The sequence below is a fragment of the Neofelis nebulosa genome, chromosome X (genome assembly GCF_028018385.1).
Source record: "Neofelis nebulosa isolate mNeoNeb1 chromosome X, mNeoNeb1.pri, whole genome shotgun sequence".
Lineage (NCBI taxonomy): Eukaryota > Metazoa > Chordata > Mammalia > Carnivora > Felidae > Neofelis > Neofelis nebulosa.
In genome coordinates this window covers 26,331,635-26,355,214 of record NC_080800.1, presented here as the reverse complement: position 1 = coordinate 26,355,214, position 23,580 = coordinate 26,331,635, and the positions used below count along the sequence as shown (strand labels likewise).

General features: G+C 43.1%; 1 protein-coding gene across 1 annotated transcript; it reads left to right on the top strand.

Annotated features, from left to right (window-relative positions):
- The first annotated feature begins 5,779 nt into the window (after window positions 1-5,779).
- Window positions 5,780-22,886, top strand: TASL (TLR adaptor interacting with endolysosomal SLC15A4). The gene is made up of 2 exons (XM_058712950.1): window positions 5,780-5,986; window positions 21,530-22,886. The coding sequence occupies exon 2, from the start codon at window positions 21,531-21,533 to the stop codon at window positions 22,419-22,421; it is 891 nt and encodes a 296-aa protein (XP_058568933.1). The 5' UTR covers window positions 5,780-5,986; window position 21,530; the 3' UTR covers window positions 22,422-22,886.
- Window positions 22,887-23,580: the final 694 nt, after the last annotated feature.

The window sequence follows — 23,580 nt, the reverse complement described above, 5'->3', positions numbered from 1 at the left end:
TGCTTTGCAGCAGAAACTACAATTTTCATTAGAAGCCTGGGTATAGGGATTTATTTATTTATTTATTTATTTATTTACCCTTTTTTACTTTTTAATAGGAAATTTATTGTCAAATTGGTTTCCATACAACACCCAGTGCTCATCCCCAACAGGCGCCCTCCTCAATGCCCATCACCCACTTTTCCCTCTCCCTCCCCCACCCCCCATCAACCCTCAGTTTGTTCTCAGTTTTTAAGAGTCTCTTATGCTTTGGCTCTATAGGGAATTATTTAAATTGTTTGGGAGCTTTGCCCTCCAGAGCCACTGCCCTCAGTCAGGCTGGGAGACTATGATGTACTTGGATTTGAACTTTTACTACGCTCATTCTTTGTATTATAGTTCAGATTATCCTAAGAGAATGGAATCCATATCTTATCTCCAAACCCAATTTTTACCTATTGGTTTAAGATATCTTTTTCCTCTAATTCACTCCTTTAGGGAGGCATGAGTAGCAAGGGAAACTGACAGATTCAACTTTCTCCTTTCTTCCCTTCTTTTATACAAGTCTGAAAGGCAGGGGTGCCCGGGTGGCTCAGTCTGTCAAGCCTCCGACTTTGGCTGAGGTCATGATCTCGCAGTTTGCGAGTTCCAGCCCTGTGTCCGGCTCTGTGCCGACAGCTCGGTTCATGGAGCCTGCTTCGGATTCTGTGTCTCCCTCTCTTTCCCCCGCTCACCCTCTGTCTCTGCCTCTCTCTCTCTCTCAAAAATAACTAAATGTTTCAACAAAAAGTCTGAAAGGTAGACGAAAGAAAGAATGAGATGCACATGGGTTGAGGATTAAAACTGATGCATAAAAATTGAAATTCTCCACAGGTGTGGTTGAGTCTTTGGCCTCTTGGTCCTAACAGAAATAAATTAAGAGGCGAAAGCAGAGTTCATGCAAATACTCATTTGTGTGAGCTGCAAAGAACAGGTAAACAGACAACATCAGTAAAATGGAAATTCTCAGTTGCTCAACTAAGGAACAGAACAAGTTTTTCTCTTCAAGACCAATTCATGGTAGAGGAAGTGAAGCATTATCTTGACTCGAGGGGGAAGTGTCTCTGTGTCCCAAGACCTGAACCTTCGATGGGGTGGGGGGGAGAGGTAAGAGGTTAATAGAGAAAAATATGAAAACTAGGGAAGAGGGGCACGAGTGTGTACAAATGGTCAAAAAGAAGCAAGAACTTGTAGCTAAACTCTGTCCGACGTTTCTGGGGTAATTTGTTTCAGGGTAAATGACTGGGATTTCAAGTTTTGATGTTAGGAACTTTTTGCTAGACCGTTAAGGGAGAAAATGTCAAGTAAGAGCAAAGACGAAGAATTAGAAAGCAGAAACCGAAAGAGTTCACAGGGTTGCGAACCCCTTAAGCCTTCAGGTACTTGACTTGCTACCTCTGATTAATGCCAACCACTGGGCAACAGCCAACAAAAATGAGCCGTTCGATATACTACACAGGATTTTCAAATGACACGTACGGGGTGGAATGCAATGTGCCCTTTTAATTTATATCTCATTTCCAGGTTGAACCATTTTGCAACTGAAAGAAATTCAAATGCTTCAGAAACTTTACAGATGCAGTACTCATATGATTTGACGCCGAGATGAAAGTCTCTCTGAAGTGGAAAATGGGAGTTATTCAAGAGCAAACAGTATACATCACCATCAGTTGTATCCTAAATAACAAAGTCTCTGGTGCACAACAAGCCATTACAGCTTCGTAGGCATTCCGAATGTTGTACTTAATAAAGCAATTATAATCTGTCATCCCGTCCTCGGGAAGCAGTACTACTCCATAGCTTATGTTATGGATTTCTTCGGTAGAAATGAGACTTACTGAAGTATAACCAAGAATTTTAAAATGTCGTATTCATTTTACGCCATGCAATATGTGACGTGCTCCTAAACGCGAACATGTTCATGTTACTTTTTACAGAATACCACTTAAGATTGATCTTCTACGGAGGAAATGGATTACAACTGTATGCATAAAACTCTAACGGTGTCTTCAGGAAACAGTGATTATAAAAATGGCTAAGGTAAACTGTGAAAATGAATATGGGAAGACAGGGCTGTTTCTAAAGATGCCGTGAGTTACACGCTGTTTACCATTAGGCACTGTCAGATGGATACTAGGGCTTTTGTTTTGTTTACTTTCCCTAGAGGCACAGATCAAATTGAGTTATAAACCACCGTGGTCTATTGAGTCGAGTTGGCAGGCACTGGTGATTAATTTTGGGGGGAGATTAGGGATAAAGTGGAATTAGAGAGAATTTCAAAGTGCTGAGCCTGAGTAATGCTATAAAGATAAGTATACATGTAAATCCTGGGGTCAAAAGATTTAAGATTTGGCCTCGTTTACGTGAAGCAGTCAAATATCCACAAATGAAAACCTGGAGATCACAGGAGACACATGAGGGACTGGAGATACAGATTCACAGATCATCCAAAGAATATAATGGCAGATATGGCAAGCGATGAGTTCACGAAGATAAGACACTGGCGGGGGGGGGGGGGAGGGGTGGTGGGGGGAAGCAAGAATTTCAGTTCTAGGAAATGGAAGGTTGATAGGAAACCAATGAAAGTTCTTAGAAAGGATGAAGTGGGGAGGTAGGAGAATGAGTAGCAGCGTGCAGTGACACGAGATCCACCGGGTGACGGTAGGGGGATCTTCCTAAAGGAGGGGTTCTATCAATAAAGAACTGGCTAAATACATTATCACTGGAACGTGCTTGCACTGAAAGTCTACGTAGGTGTCAAGACGGTATGAGGTCAATCTACATGTACCGACACTGAAAAATTAATACAAAAAAAGCTAAGGGACAAAATAGTCTATGTAGTATCCGATCGTTGGTATACAAAAGGATGTACGTCATCTTCAGAAGGGTACACAAGAAAGTGACAATCCTAAGTGCCTCTGGGGTGGGTCCTGAGAACCATGAAATCACGACCTGAGCCAAAGTCGGATGTAGTATCCGAAATTAAAGTAGATACACATAAATGGAAAGACATCCGATGTTCTTGGATTGGACTGAGCCACCCAGGTGCCCCAGGAATAATATCCTTCTAGAGGCACAGAAATCAAGGCAGTAACTCTTTACCTACCATCCAAAAGACTGATAGAAAATCTCATTATAGGATTTTAGTTACACAGGATATAATTCTCCTTTATTTCAGTCAGCAAAGAGAAAGCAGTGTAAAGCCAATTTCATAAGCTCAGGTCTTGTCAAAAGAGAAATGGTAAGCCAACTTGACATAGTGCCAACTTCTTGTGTTTTTTAAATTATTATTTTTTTTTTTTAATTTTTTTTTTTTCAACATTTTTTATTTATTTTTGGGACAGAGAGAGACAGAGCATGAACGGGGGAGGGGCAGAGAGAGAGGGAGACACAGAATCGGAAACAGGCTCCAGGCTCCGAGCCATCAGCCCAGAGCCTGACGCGGGGCTCGAACTCACGGACCGCGAGATCGTGACCTGGCTGAAGTCGGACGCTTAACCGACTGCGCCACCCAGGCGCCCCTAAATTATTTTTTTAAAGTAGGCTCTACGCCCAAGGTGAGGCTGGAAACTCACTACCCCGAGATCAAGAGTCACATGCTCTACCGACTGAGCCAGCCAGGCGCCCAAACGTAGGGCTAACTTAAAAAAAATTTTTTTTTAAAGTTTATTTCTTTATTTAAAGAGAGACAAAGACAGTATGAGCGGGGGAGGGGAAGAGACAGGGATAGAGGGAGAATCCCAAGCAGGCTCTGCGCTGTCAGCACAGAGCCCCAGGAGGGGCTGGAACTTGCGAAGCTGTGAGATCATGACCTGAGCTGAAACCGAGAGTCGGACGCTTAACTGACTGAGCCAGCCAGGCGCCCTTGGGCTATCTTGTCGATGACGGAAAATATATCCTGCAAAGGATGATTGCCATAAAATGAATAACTTAAGAGACAAAAATCGAGAGTGAGGATGATGCAAACTTTGCATATTCCGTTTGAAACAATCAATGTGAGTTAACACAACCCAGAGCAGACAGAATCGTCCCATAATGGCTACTGAATGGCATTGCCAGGTGAGCTCTTTGGGAACCCGTGAGAAAGTGTTTCCGGAGGTAGGCATGGCCCACCCTAGAATATCCTCAGTCTAGCTGGTTGTGGTTGAATCCACAATCAAAAGAAATAAAACAATATTTGGCTCTCTAGTTATGACAACCTCTTGCTCACAACTAAGGGCTTGATGGTCCAATTCGACAGTAATTCATATTAGGGCTCACATGTGGCAACCTGCCTTTTCACCTGGATCTAAGTAATGCCCCATGAAATAATGCAGAAAACATGTGGACCCATGAAGTGGACAGATTCACATAGTGAGCGTTTGGAACTGAGCTTTGATCAGTTAGGTAGAAAAAGACAATAGAAGTAGGTACTATTTGGGCAGCATTATTCTTTGTGGGTTGGCGAAAAGCAGTCAGGGTAAACCAGATCAATTATTTTCAGAACTCTCAACATTTGTCTGCTTTTGGGCAAGAACAACAGACTCGTTTGTAGATAGACTTGTCTGTCCTCCAGGAAAACATAGATTACAGTACGTTTGGGCCGTAAAATCAAATAAAACCATAGAGAACTTAAAAATGCTGATTTTTATTTATTTTTTAAAAACATTTCTTTATTTTTGATGAGAGAGAGAGAGAGAGAGAGAGCGAGCTGGGGAGGGGCAGCAGAGAGGGAGACAGAAGATCTGAAGCAGGGTCTGTGCTGACAGTGGACAGCCTGACATGGGGCTAGAACTCACAAACCATGAGATCGTGACCTGAGCCGATGTTGGATGTTTAACTGACTGAGCCACCCAGGCGCCCTCAAATATACTGGTTTTTAAAATGAAAAAGTAATACATACACATAGTAGAAATTTTAAAAGGGGATGGAGTGAAAAGTAAGTAAGACTCATTCTCAAAAGGCAACTGTTTCTTTCCAGTTTCTTGCATATCCCTATAGAAGTATACTTATTTGTATTTATATAAATTGGAGCATATTATACGTTCCTGCTAAACAATGTAACTTGGAGACCTTTTGCTATGATTAGATATAAAGCCGCATGATTCTAACAACTGTGTAGTATTGTATACAGTTCTGCATTTATTTAGCATAATGTCCTATTTATGACTATTTTTTCCAGGTGTTGACTTTCTTCATGCTGCCACAAATACCTTTTCACTTTTTTTGTGTGCCCAGGTGTAAGCCTGTGCCATGAGTGAATTTATACAAATGAGATTATTGGGTCAGAGGGTACGAATATTTCAAATTGGGGAAAAAAACTTCAACAGATACTGGGAAACTGCCCTCTAAAAATGTCTATAATCTCATCACTAACGCAGGAGAGTGCCTGTCTCCCTACAACCTTGCCCACTGGGTGTATTTTATCATTTTTTACTTTGGTTAATTTGTGAGGGAAAACGGTTTTCGTTAGCATTTTTTAAAATTCTGAGTACAAACCTGAGAATACTTCTTAAAAAGTAGTCACTCAGCGAGCTCAGTGACAAGACAGACTTTTTTTTTAAATCCCATTGGACTCTGGCTCTCTTTTGGTGAAGGGATCCCAGAGAATTTACTGTTAGAGTATATTTATGTGGATAGGGTTCTTCTATAAAGTGTAGCAATCAACTATTTTAACAAGAGACAGTTTCATAGATAGGTTTCATTTTTTGAAAAAGGGGAAGAAACACCATTCTGTGGCTCGATGTGGGTTTGTCAGTTACTGCCTCCCCGCTTCCTGGGACTTCCCACTGTTCTTGAGCACAAATCAGACTCAAGCAAAAACAACTCTTTCCATGGGATCAGCTATAAGAAGAATGGCCGTACAAAGAGCAGCTTAGTTTCTTGGAAGGCTGGTGGACATTTCTGGAAAAGGCACAGCTGACTTACTTGTCCCTATATGGTCATTTGCTGTTTCCTCCGGACCAAAGGAGCAGATTGGTTCGCGAAGGTAAGAGAAATGAGGCAACAGGCCCTCTAATTGCCAATCCTTCTGTCACCTCTCCTCTCACTTGTTGAGTCGTTTACCACCAGAGACCAGATGCCATCGCCTCTCAGATGCTTTTCTAGTTGAGCAAGTCACAGGTGAGCGGGAGGTTCAGCAAGCGTTCGAGGGAGTGGACGACAGTCGGGAGAAATGAAGCCAAATGCTCCCTTCTCGTCCCCCCTTGCGTTCACATTTTGGGCGGTTCTGAAATGTTGTGTGTTTTTTTTTTTTACCCCCCAAATTGGACGGGTCGGATCACGTGTTTGTTGTGTAATTGATACGGTGCTTGTTCACAAATTGCTGCACAGAATCAGCTTCCACGTTTTGAAAAGCAGGCCTCAAAACCTGACCAGAACTTTGCAGGGACAGCACATCTCTAGAATACAGTGATAGAGTTCTAGAGACGAGGACAATGACAGTAAGCTCCAGTTGGCTTTGACTCTCGATGATTCATTCCGAGAGCTCGAGCTAAGAGTTTTCCTGTGCGGCAGGGCACATTCAAAGCCAACGTGATAGCCAGGGCTGTTACTTTCTGAGTTGCCACCAGGCTCATTTGGGGGAAGTCTCCCTGTTGGTATCGAAGGCGGCACGTACAGGGGGGCTCTCGTGTGAACTATCGTTACATCTGTTCCAACGTACTCCTTCTTGCGCACATCCATCTGTGTTGCGGTATGGACCTGACTTGGCCAGAATAGTCGTGCTGATATTTTTGGAACATTTCCTGCAAAGGTCAGTGTAAGAACAGTGTGTTTCTGGGCTTGAAAAGCTTCTCGTCGGAGTGGAGAGTATTCGAAATTTGGGTAGAAAACGTTCACGTTATAACGGTAATTCAGGGGATGTACAAAGGCAAGGGCGCTAAGTCTCATATCAAAGTGGTGTTTCAATAGCTACGTCCGCTCCAGCTACTGAACCGTTTCTAATCACACATCACATACTTCATGATTAGCTCAGATACATAAGATAACATGGATGGAACTGGAGGGTATTACGCTAAGCGGAAATTAGTCAGCGAGAGCAAGACACATATCTGTGATTTCACTCACATGTGGAATTTAAGGTGGGTGGGGGGGATGGGTCCTCCCAGTTTTTCTTTTGCAAAGTTTCAAAACCTGTATTAAAATGCAAAGAATAGGACAACGAACACCCATGCTTCCATCATGTAGATTAATCGGTTGTAGCTATGTTGCTATATTTACCTTCTCACTCTCTTGCTCTCTCTTCATCTATATATACACATGCACACATATATATGTACACAGTTCCCTTGGTGACTTTAGGACATGTGTCACCCCCAAATCCTTGAGCATGGATGCTAAGAGAAAGGGCAGTCTTCCCCATAATTACACTGCTAAGGAAATGTAACACCAAGACTACTCTTTCAGATATGATTCATACTTAAATTTTTCTTCCCAATTTTATTTTCTAAATTTAGAATGCAGTCAAGTACACGGTATGGCATTTTGTTGCTGGGACTACAACGAAGTAAATGATAGTGCTAATAGACGCAAAATAATTTCATTAATAATGATTAGCAATCATAACACCAGAGAAATGTAACATCAGTCAACATTATCAGCATCACTTATCTTTTGATTGCTCTCATTCTGTGTCAATTCAAAAAAGTGATCATGGGCTTTAATCTTTTTCGTTTGTGAGATGTCAAGACCCAGCATGAAGAAAATCCAAACTAAGACAAAAACATATTTACAAATTTTCTGCCTCCAAATCTACAGTTTCTGTAAATAAGAAAATTCACACACCCAGAGAAAGCCCTCGGAAGTAGAACTGAACAAAAAATTATTTACTTGGTGAGGTTCATATGGAAAACAGAGGCCTTTGGGCTTGATGATCTTAGCCATCAAATCAGACCCGCACAAGTTAAGAATCACTTCATATTTGAAAGAAGAGATGACTCCCAATGATTTCTTTTGTTAACACGAATTGACATATGGATGAGAGATACTTTAGAGCATTTGTCCAAAGAGGACATAAGAGGAATATAAACCAAGGTATATGATGAAGTAAATGCTTATTTCTAGCTCTAAACTATGTGTACTTTCAAAGGTAACGGTAAGCAAACTACGGGAGCTTTTTAATGTGGGGAGATCTCTCCTGAAGAAACTTTGATTTGGGTAAAAAGTTCTCGTATCATTCGCTGGAAAACCAAATGCCTAAGATAGATTTACCGATGATGACGAAACAAAAGAACATTCAAGTTTTTCAGGGATAACCTTTTGGCGGTTTATTCACAAGATTCAAAGATCAAGATCTTTAAAAAATAAGGGCTGGAATTAGGGGATCTAGGATTTAGATTACAGGAAAAACAGGCAAAGAGATGAAACGGAGTATTTTGAGGATTTGGGGGTATTAAAAAAATAACATCTCTGATAGGTCACCTACACATAATCCTAATAAGACAGTGCTTCATCCTCAAATTTGAGGCAAAAATAAATTTGCTCATCCGATCGGCAAATTAACAGTAATACTCTGCTGAAGGATGTCGGTGCAACAATTAATCTCAAACCCTGCTGGTCAGAGAATAAGCTGGCCCAAGCTACTCGAAAGGAAATTTGCAAGAGCTGTGAGGCAGTAATTCGGCTCCTTCACATCTGGCCTAAGGAAAAACACTCACGGAGGTACATGGAGTGATTACGCATAGTAAAAAAGCAATAAAAACCTCAATGTCCAGTTTCAGAATTGATTTGCTGACCTAAGATGTGCCTGTTCCTGTACCATCTTGTAACTGCTGCCTCCACGTGGCTCTGGAGATCTTTTTTTTTTTTTTTTTAAAGTTTATTTATTTTGAGAGAGAGACAGAGAGAGAGAGAGAGAGAGGGAGAGACAGAATCCCAAGCAGGCTCTACGCTGTCAGTGTGGAGCCCAACATGGGGCTCGATCTCATCAACTGTGAGATGGTGACCTGAGCCGAAATCAAGTCGGACGCTTAAGTGACCGAGCCACTCAGGCGCCTCTGGAGGTCTCCTCTGCACCCGTCTCAGCCCAGTCCCTCAGATGTCTTAGTTCACATGGGTGCGAACTGCCCGTCCAGAGACGATTCTGTTCTGCCACCCTATCAGCCCCAACCCCCCAACCTCCCACCAACCCCCAAACTTCTTGCTTTCCTTTTGCTGTTTCCACTTACTCCTTCTTTCAAAGGACTATCCCAATGACTCATTTCCCTGATTTATTTAAGGTAACAGATGATTTTGCTCAAATTCCATGCAATCCTGATAAACATCTTGGGGGCAGGGACAGAAATAACCTAGAATCTCTAGTTCCGGGACAAGGATGCTGAATGGATGGCCAGGGGCTCTGAAATGTTGATAAATGAGATTTGAAGGGTCTGGGTGGTGAAACAGGGCCTGGATAGGGAAGCAGGGCTCTCAGGACAGAAACACACACACACACACACACACACACACACGAAATAAAAATGCACAAATGCTTGGGGTGGGCGCGAAGGTGTGGAGAACTGGGAACACAGATAAGGACCACGTAGCACGAGGGCCTAACATACGGGGACTTTCTCCTGGAGGTCATGGGGTGATGTTGATATTTAAGTGGCGCGTCTCTTTGTCGTGATGAATCACTAAATTATACACCCCCGAAATGAATATTATGCTGTGTGCTAACTAAAACTTCAATAACTTGAAACATGAAAAAAAAATAGCGTATCTGTAATATTAAATTATTCTGTGGTTGTAAAATTAAGGGCGGGATGATGCCACCTTGCAGCAGGGCGAGTGGTTAGGGAAAATGTTTACACAGATGAAAAGACCAGAGAGGATGAATTATTTGTGTGCCTCGGGCCCACTCTGGGGCACGCGTTGGTGGCTTTCTTGGAGCTTTTCTTTCTGTATTTTACTGTTCCCAGAACACTTTGGGAACACTTTGTCCCTAACTGCTGTTGTTATTCTGTACTCTTTTTTTTCTTTTTAAAAAAGTTTATTTATTTTGAGAGCATGCATGCAGAGAGAGAGAGAGAGAGAGAGACAGAGAGACAGAGAGACAGAGAGTCGCGAGCAGGCTCTGTGCTGTCAGTGCAGAGATCGGCGTGGGGCTCGAACTCACAAACTTTGAGATCATGACCTGAGCAGAGGTCAAGAGTCAGATGCCCAACCCACAGAGCCACCCAGGTGCCCCCAAGTGCTGTTGGTTAGAGTCAGAGTCAGGGTTGTTGGAGTCAGGGTGGATACCCCTCTCTGGGAAGGACTAACTACTTGTCACGACTGCTTGACGTTAACTGCTCTCAACAAGGCAGTAGTGTGATATATTTGACGAACAGACCATGTCCTTTGAGTTCGTAAATTTGGACTTGAATCTTGCCTCCAGCACTTAGTTCTTTGTGACCTTGGGAAGGTCATTTGTCAAACCTCAACCTCAGTTTCCTCATTAGGAAAATCCAAATGATGATAAAAGCGAACATGCAGTGTTATTGAAAAATTGGGCTTAGGGGCCCCTGGGTGGCTCAGATGGTTAAGCGTCTGATTCTTGATTTCGGCCCAGGTCATGAGGTCATAGTCTGTGGAATTGAGCCCAGAGCCTGCCTGGGATTCGCTTTCCCTCTCTCTCTGCCCCTCCAGTGACTTAGGTCAAAACCACGGCAACCATGGCTCATGAATCAAATTGGCCTTTTGCCTGTTTTTCTTTTTCTTTTTAACGTTTATTTATTTCGGAGACAGAGAGAGACAGAGCATGAGTGGGGGAGAGGCAGAGAGAGAGGGAGACACAGAATCCGAAGCAGGCTCCAGGCTCTGAGCTGTCAGCAAAGAGCCCAACGCGGGGCTCGAACTCACAGACCGTGAGATCGTGACCTGAGCCGAAGCCAGACGCTCCACCGACTGAGCCACCTAGGCGCCCCTTGCCTGTTTTTCTAAATAAAGTTTTATTGGAGCACAGCCACATCCATTTGTTTACATATGGTCTATGGCTGCTTTCCTGCCATGATGCAGAGTTGAGCAGCTATGGCCAAGACTTAAAATGTTATAAATATGTGGCCCTTTATAAAAAAAAATTTCCTGATCCCTAACTTCTGTTTTTCCAAATGTTTCCTGTTGTAAAGTTCTCCCCTCTTTATGTTTTCTCTTTGAACTCACGCTTGTCTTCTTTGCGTGCAAATTAAAAGTATTTCCATGTGCAGAGTATAACAAGAGTGTTCTGAGAAACGATGTAAATGCTAGCACAGAAAGAAGAATTTATATTGCAGTTTCTTCTGAAATGCAAGTAAATTATTTAACAAGGTTCTGCACTTTAGCACATATTTCTAAGATGTGAATTTGCAACTAAGGTTAATTTTGGTATTCCCCTATTCTGGTAATGATTAATGTAGGCTAAATTTGCCTGGAACATCTCATCTGCAAAAGTCCTTGGATGTCTTTTCCTTCACACCTAGTTATGGGCACTTCTAAATATATCTATCTTCTCTGTGATGAGAAACAAAAATTCAATGATAAAATATCTTGGAACAGTGAAAATAATCCATTGGCTTAAGTTTCAGGGTCTCAAATGAAATTTACTATAAAACATGGCTTAGCATTTGTTTGGAGTATACCTTTCATAATACCTTTGAAGAGATTAATGTCATAAGAATTTCACAAATAGTCAGTGACATTTTTTTAAATGCTAACCACCAAAATCAACTCAAATGACATTCTTTATTTCTCTATTTTTAAATTTTAGGATGTCACGATACGCAGTATTGTTTTCACTCTAATGGTACATTAAAGGGTTTTATGAATATTAAATGAGTTAACGTAAGTTTAATTTTTGTTGATAAATTTCACACATTGCCTAGCTTGAGAGCAGGCTTTCAAAAGCTATTTTAGCATGCTCTCTGCTGCCCTCTGCTGCTAATTTTCAGAAACTGATTTTTGATTCCGAGCAACGCTCGCTTACACTCTCTTAATATATACTTATAAACTCATGCAATATTCAACCTTGAGGGGACTCTACCGATAATTGAATCGTACATGATTCATCTGCAGATCAGAAGTTGAGTCTCTGTGATGTGAAGCAACATGTGAGTGTGGGCTCATTTTCTGACTGCCAACGTTTGAACGTCTGGTGGTTTTGGACATGTTACTTAATTTTGACCTCTATATAATGAGCATAATAATACTATCTATATCTTGGAGTCTCTGTGGGGATCCAGTGATGTAGTACATAAAAAGCACTTAGGATACTTTGTGGGTTGTAGCCACTAGTAATGTGAGCTATTTTATTGACTTGTCATTAATAAGACTAAAACCGTAGCTAATGACAAGGTCAGAACCAGAATTCTGGTCTCCTGACCACTAATTCAAGAATTTTCTTTTGCACTAGTCTGAAGATATGATGAAACTTGACCCTTTTAAAGTAGGCTCCACGCTGGGCATGGAACTCCATGTGGGGCTCGAACCCACGAACCCTGAGATCATGACCTGAGCCAAATCCAAGAGTCAGACGCTTAACCGACTGAGCCGCCCAGGCTCCCCTCCCAATATAAATTTCTAACGCGCACACTTGGAAGACGATTTCACTGTTGGTTGTAAGGAGTCTCTCCAACGGGCTCCCCGCCTGAATCTCCAATGCACCGTTAGACACTTGCACCCAGAAAGTTCATCTCGTGGGAGACTCAAGAGGAACCGAACCGAACCCATTAGCTCACTTTCCAGCCTTTCTCCTGATCTCCTCATTTTGGTCAGCGCTGCTGCCATTTCCCAGCAGGCCCAGACTCAGTCACTTTTTGTTCCTCTCTCTCCTTCATTTCCATGTCCAGGGATCTCGGTCTCTCAAGTTCATTCCTCCTCTTCCTCTTTTGCTACCTCCCTCCCGGGTTCCTGTCTCAGGCTCCTCAAGGGGGGATGAATCCAGCACCCGACTGACAGATCGCATCAGCTGCCAGGGCTTGCCGTGGCCCGCCGGGTACACTGCGTGTCTTCAGCCTTGCGTGTCCCCACTTACCTCCTCCACCGGACGAGTCTTTTCCTTTAGCCAGGAGTGCATCCCTCTCTAGAAATTAGGGCATATTTTCTGCTTTTTCATCACTGGACTTACCACTTTCTGCCCTACTGGTCTGCCTTGGGCCCCACACATCAGAACACTAGCATTCCCGTTCCATCAGAATCAAGCTATCGACAAAGCTCTCGGATGATGACAAACAGTGCAAAGGGCCCATTATTCCAAACGAAATCCTAGACCCTCCTCCTTCATTGCTATGAAGGAGATTATCTGGACTACTCATAAACATCAGCCACATAAAATGCAAGAGGACTCCAGTCGCGCTGATCATTTGGCCTGAGAAGAAATAGGATAAATAGTGGGAGACTTGGGGTAGGGCTGAATGGGAACAAGGCTAATAAAGAGTGGCTGTGAAATTTTAGCAAAAGCCTTAAGTGACCGTGACTTGGAGAAATAATGCTTGCATCCCACCTAGATTGGCGTCTGTTACTGACGACACGAGAATCACACAGGTCTCTGCGCTTTTGTGGACTTCTCTCTCTGCAGTGACTTTTCCCTTTTCTCATGCCTCTTCAGATCTTTCTTGTTCTTTTTTGTTGTTGTTGTTGTTGTTTTAGAGAGAGAGTGAGCGGGGCAGAGGGGCAGAAGCAGAGAGAGAAAGGAACCTAAGCAGACTCCACGCTCCACGTGGAGCCCAAGGCCAGGCTCGATCCCACGACCCTGGGATCATGACCTGAGCCGAAATCAGGAACCAGACGCTCAAGTGACTGAACCACCCAGCCCCCCCCCCCCCAAATCCTTATTGTTCTTTAGGACCAAATAAAAGTTGACATTTTACACAGTGATTTTTTTTTCTCTCTCTTCTTCACCCTCAGGATGTGTTGTATCTTTTTATTTATTTATTTATTTATTTATTTTTTAATATATGAAATTTACTGTCAAATTTGTTTCCATACAACACCCAGTGCTCATCCCAAAAGGTGCCCTCCTCAATACCCATCACCCACTCTCCCCTCCCTCCCACCCCCCATCAACCCTCAGTTTGTTCTCAGTTTTTAACAGTCTCTTATGCTTTGGCTCTCTCCCACTCTAACCTCTTTTTTTTTTTTTTTCCCTTCCCCTCCCCCATGGGTTTCTGTTACGTTTCTCAGGATCCACATAAGAGTGAAACCATATGGTATCCGTCTTTCTCTGTATGGCTTATTTCACTTAGCATCACACTCTCCAGTTCCATCCACGTTGCTACAAAAGGCCATATTTCATTTTTTCTCATTGCCACGTAGTATTCCATTGTGTATATAAACCACAATTTCTTTATCCATTCATCAGTTGATGGACATTAAACTCAGCTGTGCAGGAAGGGCCAGTGTCTTTCCCCACCCTCTTTGTGACTTTAAAAATATCTGTATTTAGTTTTTATTTTAATTAAGAAACTAACCCAAGTTACACAGGAACATAACCGGGGTCAAATGATCCTAAGAACAGAAATCCCTGGACCTCTTTTCCAAAAGCAACTCCTTTTATCTCCTTTTTACGAATTATTTAGTATTTACCTCCATTTCTTTTTAAGTAGTATGCTTGTATTCCAACTTCTGGATTTTTCAGTTCGGGACTTTATTTGTTGACTTGTCACTAACCAGATAATGATTTAGTTTTTTTTTTTTTTAACCCCCCTCACTTCTACCAAGAACATGCAACCTTAGCCTACCAAGTACAGGCTAAGTCAGTGCCCCTCTGACTACACGTACGGGCCGCCCAGTCTGGACACATAGGCCGATGCCTAAGACAATTTTTATTGATATCTCATTATTGTACGTGATAGAGTATTTTAATTTTTTTTGAAATGTTTATTTATTTTTGACAGAGAGAGAGAGAGAGAGAGAGAGAGAGAGAGAGACAGAGACAGAGCATGAGCGGGGGAGGAGCAGAGAGAGAGAGGGAGACACAGAATGGGAAGCAGGCTCCAGGCTCCGAGCTATCCGCACACAGCCCGACACGGGGCTCGAACCCACAGACCGCGAGATCGTGACCTGAGCCCAAGTCGGACGCTCAACCGATCGAGCCGCCCAGGCGCCCCAATACGTGATAGAGTACTATCTTTGTCGCCCGATTTGTTGTCATCCTGTGACTCTATCTCAAATTTGGTTAGGTCAATTTTCACTGCTTTCTATATTATGTCCACCTCAGCCATGTAGTAAAACCACACTCTGTTTCTTTCACCACTTTTTCTTAAATTTTGAGTTGGAGTTTATAATTGCCTGGATTTGCGTGGGCGGATATGGTGGCCCCATGTGGCAATTTAAATTAAATGAAAATGTCACTCAGACTAGCTCCATTTGGCTCACTTACTAGTCATAAGGGGCTCTCGGTTTTCATATTGGACATATTGCCAGAGAAACCTAGGTTAGATGCTGCCTTCACCACCTCAGAGATGACCCAAGAAACCACACTATTCAAACAAAAATAGCTTTAAAAAATTTCCTTGAACCATTCACACAGGGGTTCTAGACTTCCCCCCAACAGCGATGGAAATATTAAAAGGAAGTTGCACATAATCTTAGTTTCAAAATAACTAAACAAAAAGTGTCTCAGGTGAGGGTCCCATGTCATTACCAAATAGTTAAAAGTTTACGCCCCTGATTTTTTTTTTTTTTTTGCTACTTCCTCTCCAACAGTCCTTGAAAGGAGTACAGGGATGAATGAATCAGATGCTGCTCTAGAATTATTGCCGTGACACCGAATGACAGTGGTCTTCTTTAAATTTCAATTCGACTTGCCTGTCTTCAGTATTTTAAAGTCTTGTTATCAACTTCACTATCTTCTAAGCCTGTACTGTCCAAGAGAGCGCCACGCGGCATTTTAAATTAATTTATTTTTTTTAAGTTTATTCATTTTGAGGGAGAGAGAGAATGAGAGAGGACATGTCAGGAGGGGCAGAGAGAGGAGAAAGAGAGAATCCCAAGCAGGCACCGAACTGCCACTACAGAGCCCGACGTGGCCCCCGAACCCACACGAACCATGAGATCGTGACCTAAGCCGAAACTAAGAGTTGGACGCTTAACTTCCAGGGCCGCTCAGGCACCCCCTGAATTAACTGAAATAAAACTGAAATTCAGTTTCAGTAGCTATATTTCAAACACCCAGCTACCACTCAGTAACTGGCTACCGGTTAACATTCTGGACAGCATAGACAGAGATCATTCCGTCGTTTCCGAAAGTTCTACTGGACAGCACGGGTCCAGATTTTTCAGGTGCTGACACCTTCCTAATTCACCCCCAAGTCCACAGCCAATTATATAAGTCTTACTTCATGGTGCTCAGACTTACCAAGTTGTCTTCGATTTCACCTTCCCATCCAGAAGCCTTCGGGTCTGTTCCAACCTGGCTGCTGGCCTTTTGACCCGTTATGCAGCTTTCATGCCACACTGTCCTTCCACTTTCCTCCCGGGCAGGACGCTGGCACATCCTGAACCTAGGACAAAACACAGGGGGGCCTCAGTCCGGAGCACTTCTCTTCCTTCCATCTTCTCTTCCTAGTCCTGGATACCCCTCGCCCTCAGCCCCGACTTCTGACCTCAGCGCATGGCCCCAACAAAAAGCTACCCCTTCATCACCTGCTGGGTCTGGGCGTGTGTGTGCGCCCAGTCCCTAAGTTGGCATGAGTCTTAACAGATTAGGAGAAAAGCCTGTGCCAACTTTCAGGCTGTCCCTGGGCAATGTGAGCGGACAATTCTGAGGTCCGGAGTTCCATGACAGCTGGTTGGGCTTCCTCACGTTGGCCTCTAGAGCACCATACCACGTTGGGATGGGCATACTCAAGGGGGGACAGAGTGGGGCCCTTTACACTGCAGGGTTTGGTAGAAGGGCTCAGGCTATCCCACTCTGAGGGCTCCCTGTTCACTGATTCACTTACTCCTTTCAGCGGAGCACACCTTCCACTGACTTCCTGAGAAAGGTGTCTGGGAGATGAGCTATTTGAGACTTGTACTTAAAAAAAAAGTCTCTATTATTTTGGGACGCCTGGGTGTCTCAGTCAGTTGAGTATCTGACTCTTGATCTCAGCTCAGGTCATGATCTCACGGTTCGCGAGACCAAGCCCGGCGTCAGGCTCTGCTCACAATGTGGAGCTTGCTTGGGATTCTCTCTCTCTCTCACTCTCTCTCTCTGCCCCTTTCCTGCTTGTGCTCCTCCTCAAAAATAAATAAACTTAAAAAAAAATCTCTATTTTATCCATCTACTCGATTGATAATTTGGTCATGAGATTCTAGATTGAATACAAATTTCATTCAAAACTTTTAAATGATTCTTAAAAATTTATTTATTTTTGAGAGAGACAGAGACAGCATGAGCTGGGGAGAGGCAGAGAGAGAGAGAGAGAGAGAGAGTGAGAGAGAGAATCCCAAGCGGGTTCCACGATGCCAGCACAGAGCCCAATGTGGGGCTCGAACTCACGAAACCGTGAGATCATGACCTGAGGTGAAACCAAGAGTCAGACGCTTAACCAACTGAGCCACCCAGGCAACCCTCTTTCAAAACTTTTTAGATGTTGTTACTTAATCTTCTTGCTTCTCATGTTGCTGTGGAGAAGTCTAAACATTCTGGGTCTTGGGTTTTTTTCTTCTTTTTTCTCTCTGGAAACATAGAGTGTTTTCTCTTTTTCCCAAGTGTTCGTTTTACAATAACAAGAAGGGAAGTATAGGGAAAATGGGTATTTATCCAGTATTTTGTAGACTCACATCCTTTCGTTGTGGAAAATACTCTTTAATTGTGTAAATTTCACTCTTCTTTTCCTTGTGAGCCTTCTAGTGCTCAGATAATGAATCTCCTGGACTGGTTTTCTAATTTTGTCTCTACTATTTTTCATCTTGTATTTTTGTTCTTCTTTGAAAATGGGAGTTTGCCTCAACTTTGTCTTTCAATCTTTCTACTGAGTTTTAAAATTCCCTAACATTTTTAACTTGTAAGAGGTTCAGAATGTTTTTTTATAGCATCCTAATTTTATTTATTTATTTATTTATTTATTTTTAAATTTTTTTTTTTAACGTTTATTTATTTTTGAGACAGAGAGAGACAGAGCATGAGCGGGGGAGGGTCAGAGAGAGGGAGACACAGAATCTGAAACAGGCTCCAGGCTCTGAGCTGTCAGCACAGAGCCCGACGCGGGGCTCGAACTCACGGACCGCGAGATCATGACCTGAGCCGAAGTCGGCCGCTTAACCGACGGAGCCACCCAGGCGCCCCTGGCATCCTAATTTTAAAGATTGTAATGTTACTAACCTTTCCCCTTGAGATTATTGACAGTAGTTCATGCTCCCCCCACCCAGAATTCACTCCTCTAAGTGGCTGTTTCTGTCTCTCTCATTCAGAGCTTTCTTTGGATATTTCAACATTCTACCCACAGTTAAGAATGGAGATCCAAAAGGCTCAGTGGGCTCTTGTGATTGTGAACTTGAATGAGGGTGGTCTGGATGCCACATTTAGTTGTGGATCCTCTGGGGTCAACTGCTCTTCTCCTCAGACTAGTCCAGTTGCCCCGGAACAGCCTTCTCCAAATCCCGCCTAGAACGTGGATGCCCCTGTGCCAGCATTCTGGAAGCTAAGAGGGGAGGTCATGGATCTCACAATCCAACATGCATACGTTCACGGACTCTATTATTGGGTAATTCTACCCTCAGTTGGTATCCCATACTCCCAAGACTCTGTATTTTATTCTTCAGAGAATATATTTCAACTTTTCCTTTGGGGTTGAGAAGGGGAGACGGTCACCTGGTTATAGGGAATGAGTTAGAGAACCCTATTCCCAAAAGGTACATGGGACCACCAACTCCTGAACATGTAGGGGAATTTCAACAAGACTGGTTCTTGGAATTTTCCATGGTTCTTGTAAGAATCAGTTTTCTCAGGTCTCCAAAGACATTAACCTTTGGCTTCCTTCTTTCCAGCTTCTGAAACGTTATTGAGCTTGTCTCTTCTGTTCTCACTTTTCTTCTGAATATTAACGTTTCAAATAAATAATTTACTGTTGTTTTATTAAAGTTTGGGGAAAAAGAAAAAAAATACATAGATAGGCCTTACTTCCTGTATTTTCCTGGAGATCTTTGCTTTCCTCTACCTCAATTTGATCTTGCTTTTGAGCTCACAGTCTCCTGAGTGATCACTGCCAATCAGGATTTCTTTAGTCACTTCAGGGCTCCCTCCTCCTTGGGTTCCCCTGTAAATTCTAGCTTGTTCGCATAGAGCTATAGGGTCAGTGATGGATATGGAAGTGCGGCCATGTTTGGTTGTCAACAGGCAGTCATACTGGCATCCATGGAAACTTATCATTCAGTAGTCTCTGGTGAATAGTCTATAGATGTGTCTGCAATCTTCCCACCCCGAATCTTGGTCTTCTCCAGGTTTGGAGGCTCTGGGTGGCATGCCGGTTCGTGAGCAGACGTGAGGAGGCCACCGCAGGCCTGTCCACTCCAGCAATCGACGTGGCTGGCTCTCCTCCTTCTCCCACGCCATACTGAACAGGACAGAATTTCCTCAGATTCTCTGCTTCCCCAGATCCTATGTGGGAGGTAGGGCACAGAGCTCGTCTCTTCCCAAACCTACCTGGAGCCATACCACTTTAATCCATGGGGGATTATATCCACTAGCCTGCTGTTGATGCATAAATACCGTGCCCTGAATCCTTTGGGGGCTCTGGGTTCTCAAGTTGAAAAGCTCAAGCCATGTTGTCCCAAAAGCGATTTTTCTAAAACTGAATTCTTCCCAGAGCTCCAGGAGCTTGTTCATGAACTCGAAAGTAGAGAGTTATGTTGCTTTTTTTTTTGGAAATTTTTTTTAATTAAAAAAATTTTTTTTTATTTTATTTTTTAAAATTTACATCCAAATTAGTTAGCATATAGTACAACAATGATTTCAGGAGTACTCTGGTTTTCCACAATGATGTTCTGAGACCTTGAAGGTTGAAGTCCCCAGCTGCCGTCGAGTCGCTAACTATCACTGTTAAGCCTTTAGGATACACTCTTTTGCCCTGAAAATTATCTGCTTCTCATGTATGTAAGATTTGCCTTTTCATCTTGATGTTCAGTTTGAAGGCAGAACTACACTTAGAAAGCTTCTTCAGGAAACATTTTCTTTTTTCTTATAATTATGTCTAGCATATAAGAATTACCTCACAGATTTGTGGGAAACCTTTAACTTTGTATCTTTGTGGTATCTAACACTGGGTAGAATATAGTAACCATTTAATTGATATATTTACTGAATAGATCTCCAGGTAGTTCCAAAAGGGAAAATAAACACTGAAGGTACGACCTTTATAAAATTAAAACAATTATACTAATTTTCTTAATCATATACTTTTTATAATATTACCCTGACACAATTAAAAATTCCCTTGGGAAATGACTCTGACTACATAAGACAGTAAAATGTAAAAATAGGTCCCTCTGTTAAGATACAATTATTTCCTAATTTCACTTTTCAATTTCAGGCTCAAAATGCCACAGCGTTCCTTTTTTAGCAAATGCAGCTGCCAGTTTCCAGCCTGTTCTAGCCACTCCAGACTCCAGGGACAACCGTGGAGCGTGGGGAGGGGAGGCGGGTGTAGCCAAAGCCCGAGGTCAGGAAAGCTCCCTGGTAACTAGGGGAGAGGTAGACAGATCGGCTGGGGACAGACGTTTCTAGGATATGGTATGGTGAGAAGCAGGTGGGAGAGAGCAAGAAACTTATCCCGGCCTGCAAAGGTGGGGGAGGCTCCCCGGTCCTTCGTGACGGGTTGGTAGGGAATTATTTTCCTATCTGCCAGTGCTGTCCATTATTTAATTGAAGTTCACCAATATCTTTTAAGTCGCTACAAAAATGCAAACAATTGTGCTAGCTCCCAGGGATAAATACAAAGAGGAGCAAGACACAGCCCTTTTCAACAGAAGGTGCCACAAGTTTCTCAACGTTTTCCCTACAACGCACTAGCCGCTTCCCCGCTTTGCAGCTTCTCATTCTCCATTTTCTCTGGGGCAGAAGGCAAACTCCGCCACCTCTGACTCCCAAGGCGCTCCAAGCCCCAAATCCAATCTCTTTCCCAGCCCTTTCTGCTTATATTCAGCATCTTGGTATATGGTGAACAGGCTATGCCACCATATTCTTTGAACTCTGTGTGGGGCTGAAACTCCCACTTAGTTTTCACCATTTAGCTAAAAGGCCACCTTCTCTAGGACACATCCTTTGACTTCTCTGCCTTTGCCCCAGGCTGTGTTAGGGGCCCCTTTCTGGACTTCCATGGTGCCCATCCCTGTTACAGTTCTCAGTGACATTGTTTGTCCCCCAGTTGTTGTCGCCTGGTAGAACCTTCTTGAAAGGCGGGACTATGTCCTACTCATCTTTTGATCTCTAGCATATGCCATAGTTCTGGCACACAGCAGGCACCTAATTATTAATGGTGTGGTGGATGAATGAATCACTTCCTTTATTGTCATTTTTCATCTGTCAACTACCTTTTTTTTTTTTTTTTTTTTTTTTTTTTTTTTTACAATTCCAATCTTCATTTTCCCCGTCGTTACTTATCAACTCTCTTTCCAGGATGCTGTCAGAAGGGTATCTCAGCGGACTTGCCTACCAGAAGGACATCCACTGGAGCTGTTCATCTTATAATGAGCAGATGGCTGAGGAGGAAGAAGAGACAAAATCTGCTACTCATTCCTATCACTCTGTGGATGAGACTCAAGTCCGAAGTCTGTACGTGAGCTGCAAATCCTCAGACAAGTTTATGTCCTCAGTGCACGCGCGAGAGAGCCAACACAGTGGAAAGCAGAGAACCATAATGCTGCAGACAAACCCCAACCCTGTGTTTGAAAGCCCCAGCTTGGCTGCAGTGGAAATATGTAGAGACTCGAGCAGAGAGACCTACTTGGTTCCACCTTCCTGTAAGAGTATTTGCAAGAATTACAATGACTTACATATTGCAGGTGACCAGGTGATGGCTATTAATTCAGTGACGACGGATTTCCCCCCTGAGAGCAGTTTTGACTATGGCCCTTTGCTGAAATCATCGGAGATTCCTCTGCCCATGGAGGATTCCATTCCCACTCAGCCCAGCGACTTTCCCCAGAAACCTATCCAGAGGTATTCGTCGTACTGGAGAATAACCAGCGTCAAGGAGAAAAGCAGCCTGCAAATGCAGAAGCCAGTTTCTAACGCAGTGCTGAACGAATACTTGGAGCAGAAGCTTGTAGAATTATACAAGCAGTACATTATGGACATTGAGTTTCATGACAGTTCTCCCACCCAGATTCTGGCGTCTGAACTCATCATGACAAGTGTGGATCAAATTAGTCTCCAAGTGTCCAGAGAGAAGAATCTGGAGACCTCCAAAGCCAAGGACATAGTCATTAACTGCCTATTACAGCTGGTATCGGGTGAAATTAGCACCCCTAGTCTCCGTATTTCTCAGTACAGCAACGTCAATCCATAGAGAGAAGGTTGCGGCCCTCCTTCTCGACTCCTCCGAATGAGAGCAACACTTCCTTCATTCATTCTGAGAATGTGCAGGAGGTGGGGGTGAAGGGGAGTCCAGAGCTAAAAAAAGCAAGGTTGGACAGAGGTCAAGTGTGAATTCAAAGGAAATCCCTTACTATTGCACGTAATGAAGGCATGTGGGAAGAGCATCCAGAAAGACTCATTGCAAAGCAAAGGTCGTATAGCAACAAAGCACAAATAAAAATGATCCACGGGCGCCTGGGTGGCTCAGTCAGTTAAGCCTCGAACTTCGGCTCAGGTCATGACCTTGCGGTTTGTGAGTTTCAGCCCCGCGTCGGGCTCTGTGCGACGGCTCGGAGCCTGGAGCCTGCTTGGATTCTGTGTCTCCCCCTCTTTCTGCCCCTCCCCCGCTCATGCTGTGTCTCTCTCTCTCTCTCCTTCGAAAATAAATAAAAACATACGGGGCGCCTGGGTGGCGCAGTCGGTTAAAGCAGCCGACTTCAGCCAGGTCACGATCTCGCGGTCCGTGAGTTCGAGCCCCGCGTCAGGCTCTGGGCTGATGGCTCGGAGCCTGGAGCCTGCTTCCGATTCTGTGTCTCCCTCTCTCTCTGCCCCTCCCCCATTCATGCTCTGTCTCTCTCTGTCCCAAAAATAAATAAAAAAATGTTGAAAAAAAAAGAATCTTCTCTTTAAAAAAAAAAAAAAAAAAAAAAAAAAAAAAAAAAAGAAAATAAATAAAAACATAAAAAAAAAGATCCAAAAAGTAAATGTATGATTCACTTAAAGAGTAGATGAGATGAAAAAGGAGCCCAGCCAAAGAACATCCACCACGTTAAAACAAAAATGCAAAGGTTTCAGGGTAAAGAGTTATTGTTTGTTAACCCAATTAATTCCTCCAAGTTTTTTTTTCTTGAGAGAAATGGACCTCAGAAGGGTGCTGTATATGGGTAGAAAGACCAGTTGAAACAGTTTTGAAAATATGTTTCTACTTCTTTTCTCTGTTTTTTTACAGCCTATCATTTAAAATTTATAACTCTTTGTAAACATTCAAACAGTAGCAAATGGCAAATTGTGTTTTTTTTTAAGGATTACTTAGCAACAGTCATGAAACAGCCACTCTCACCTCCTAGTTTTATTAGTGAAGACGAAGTGTT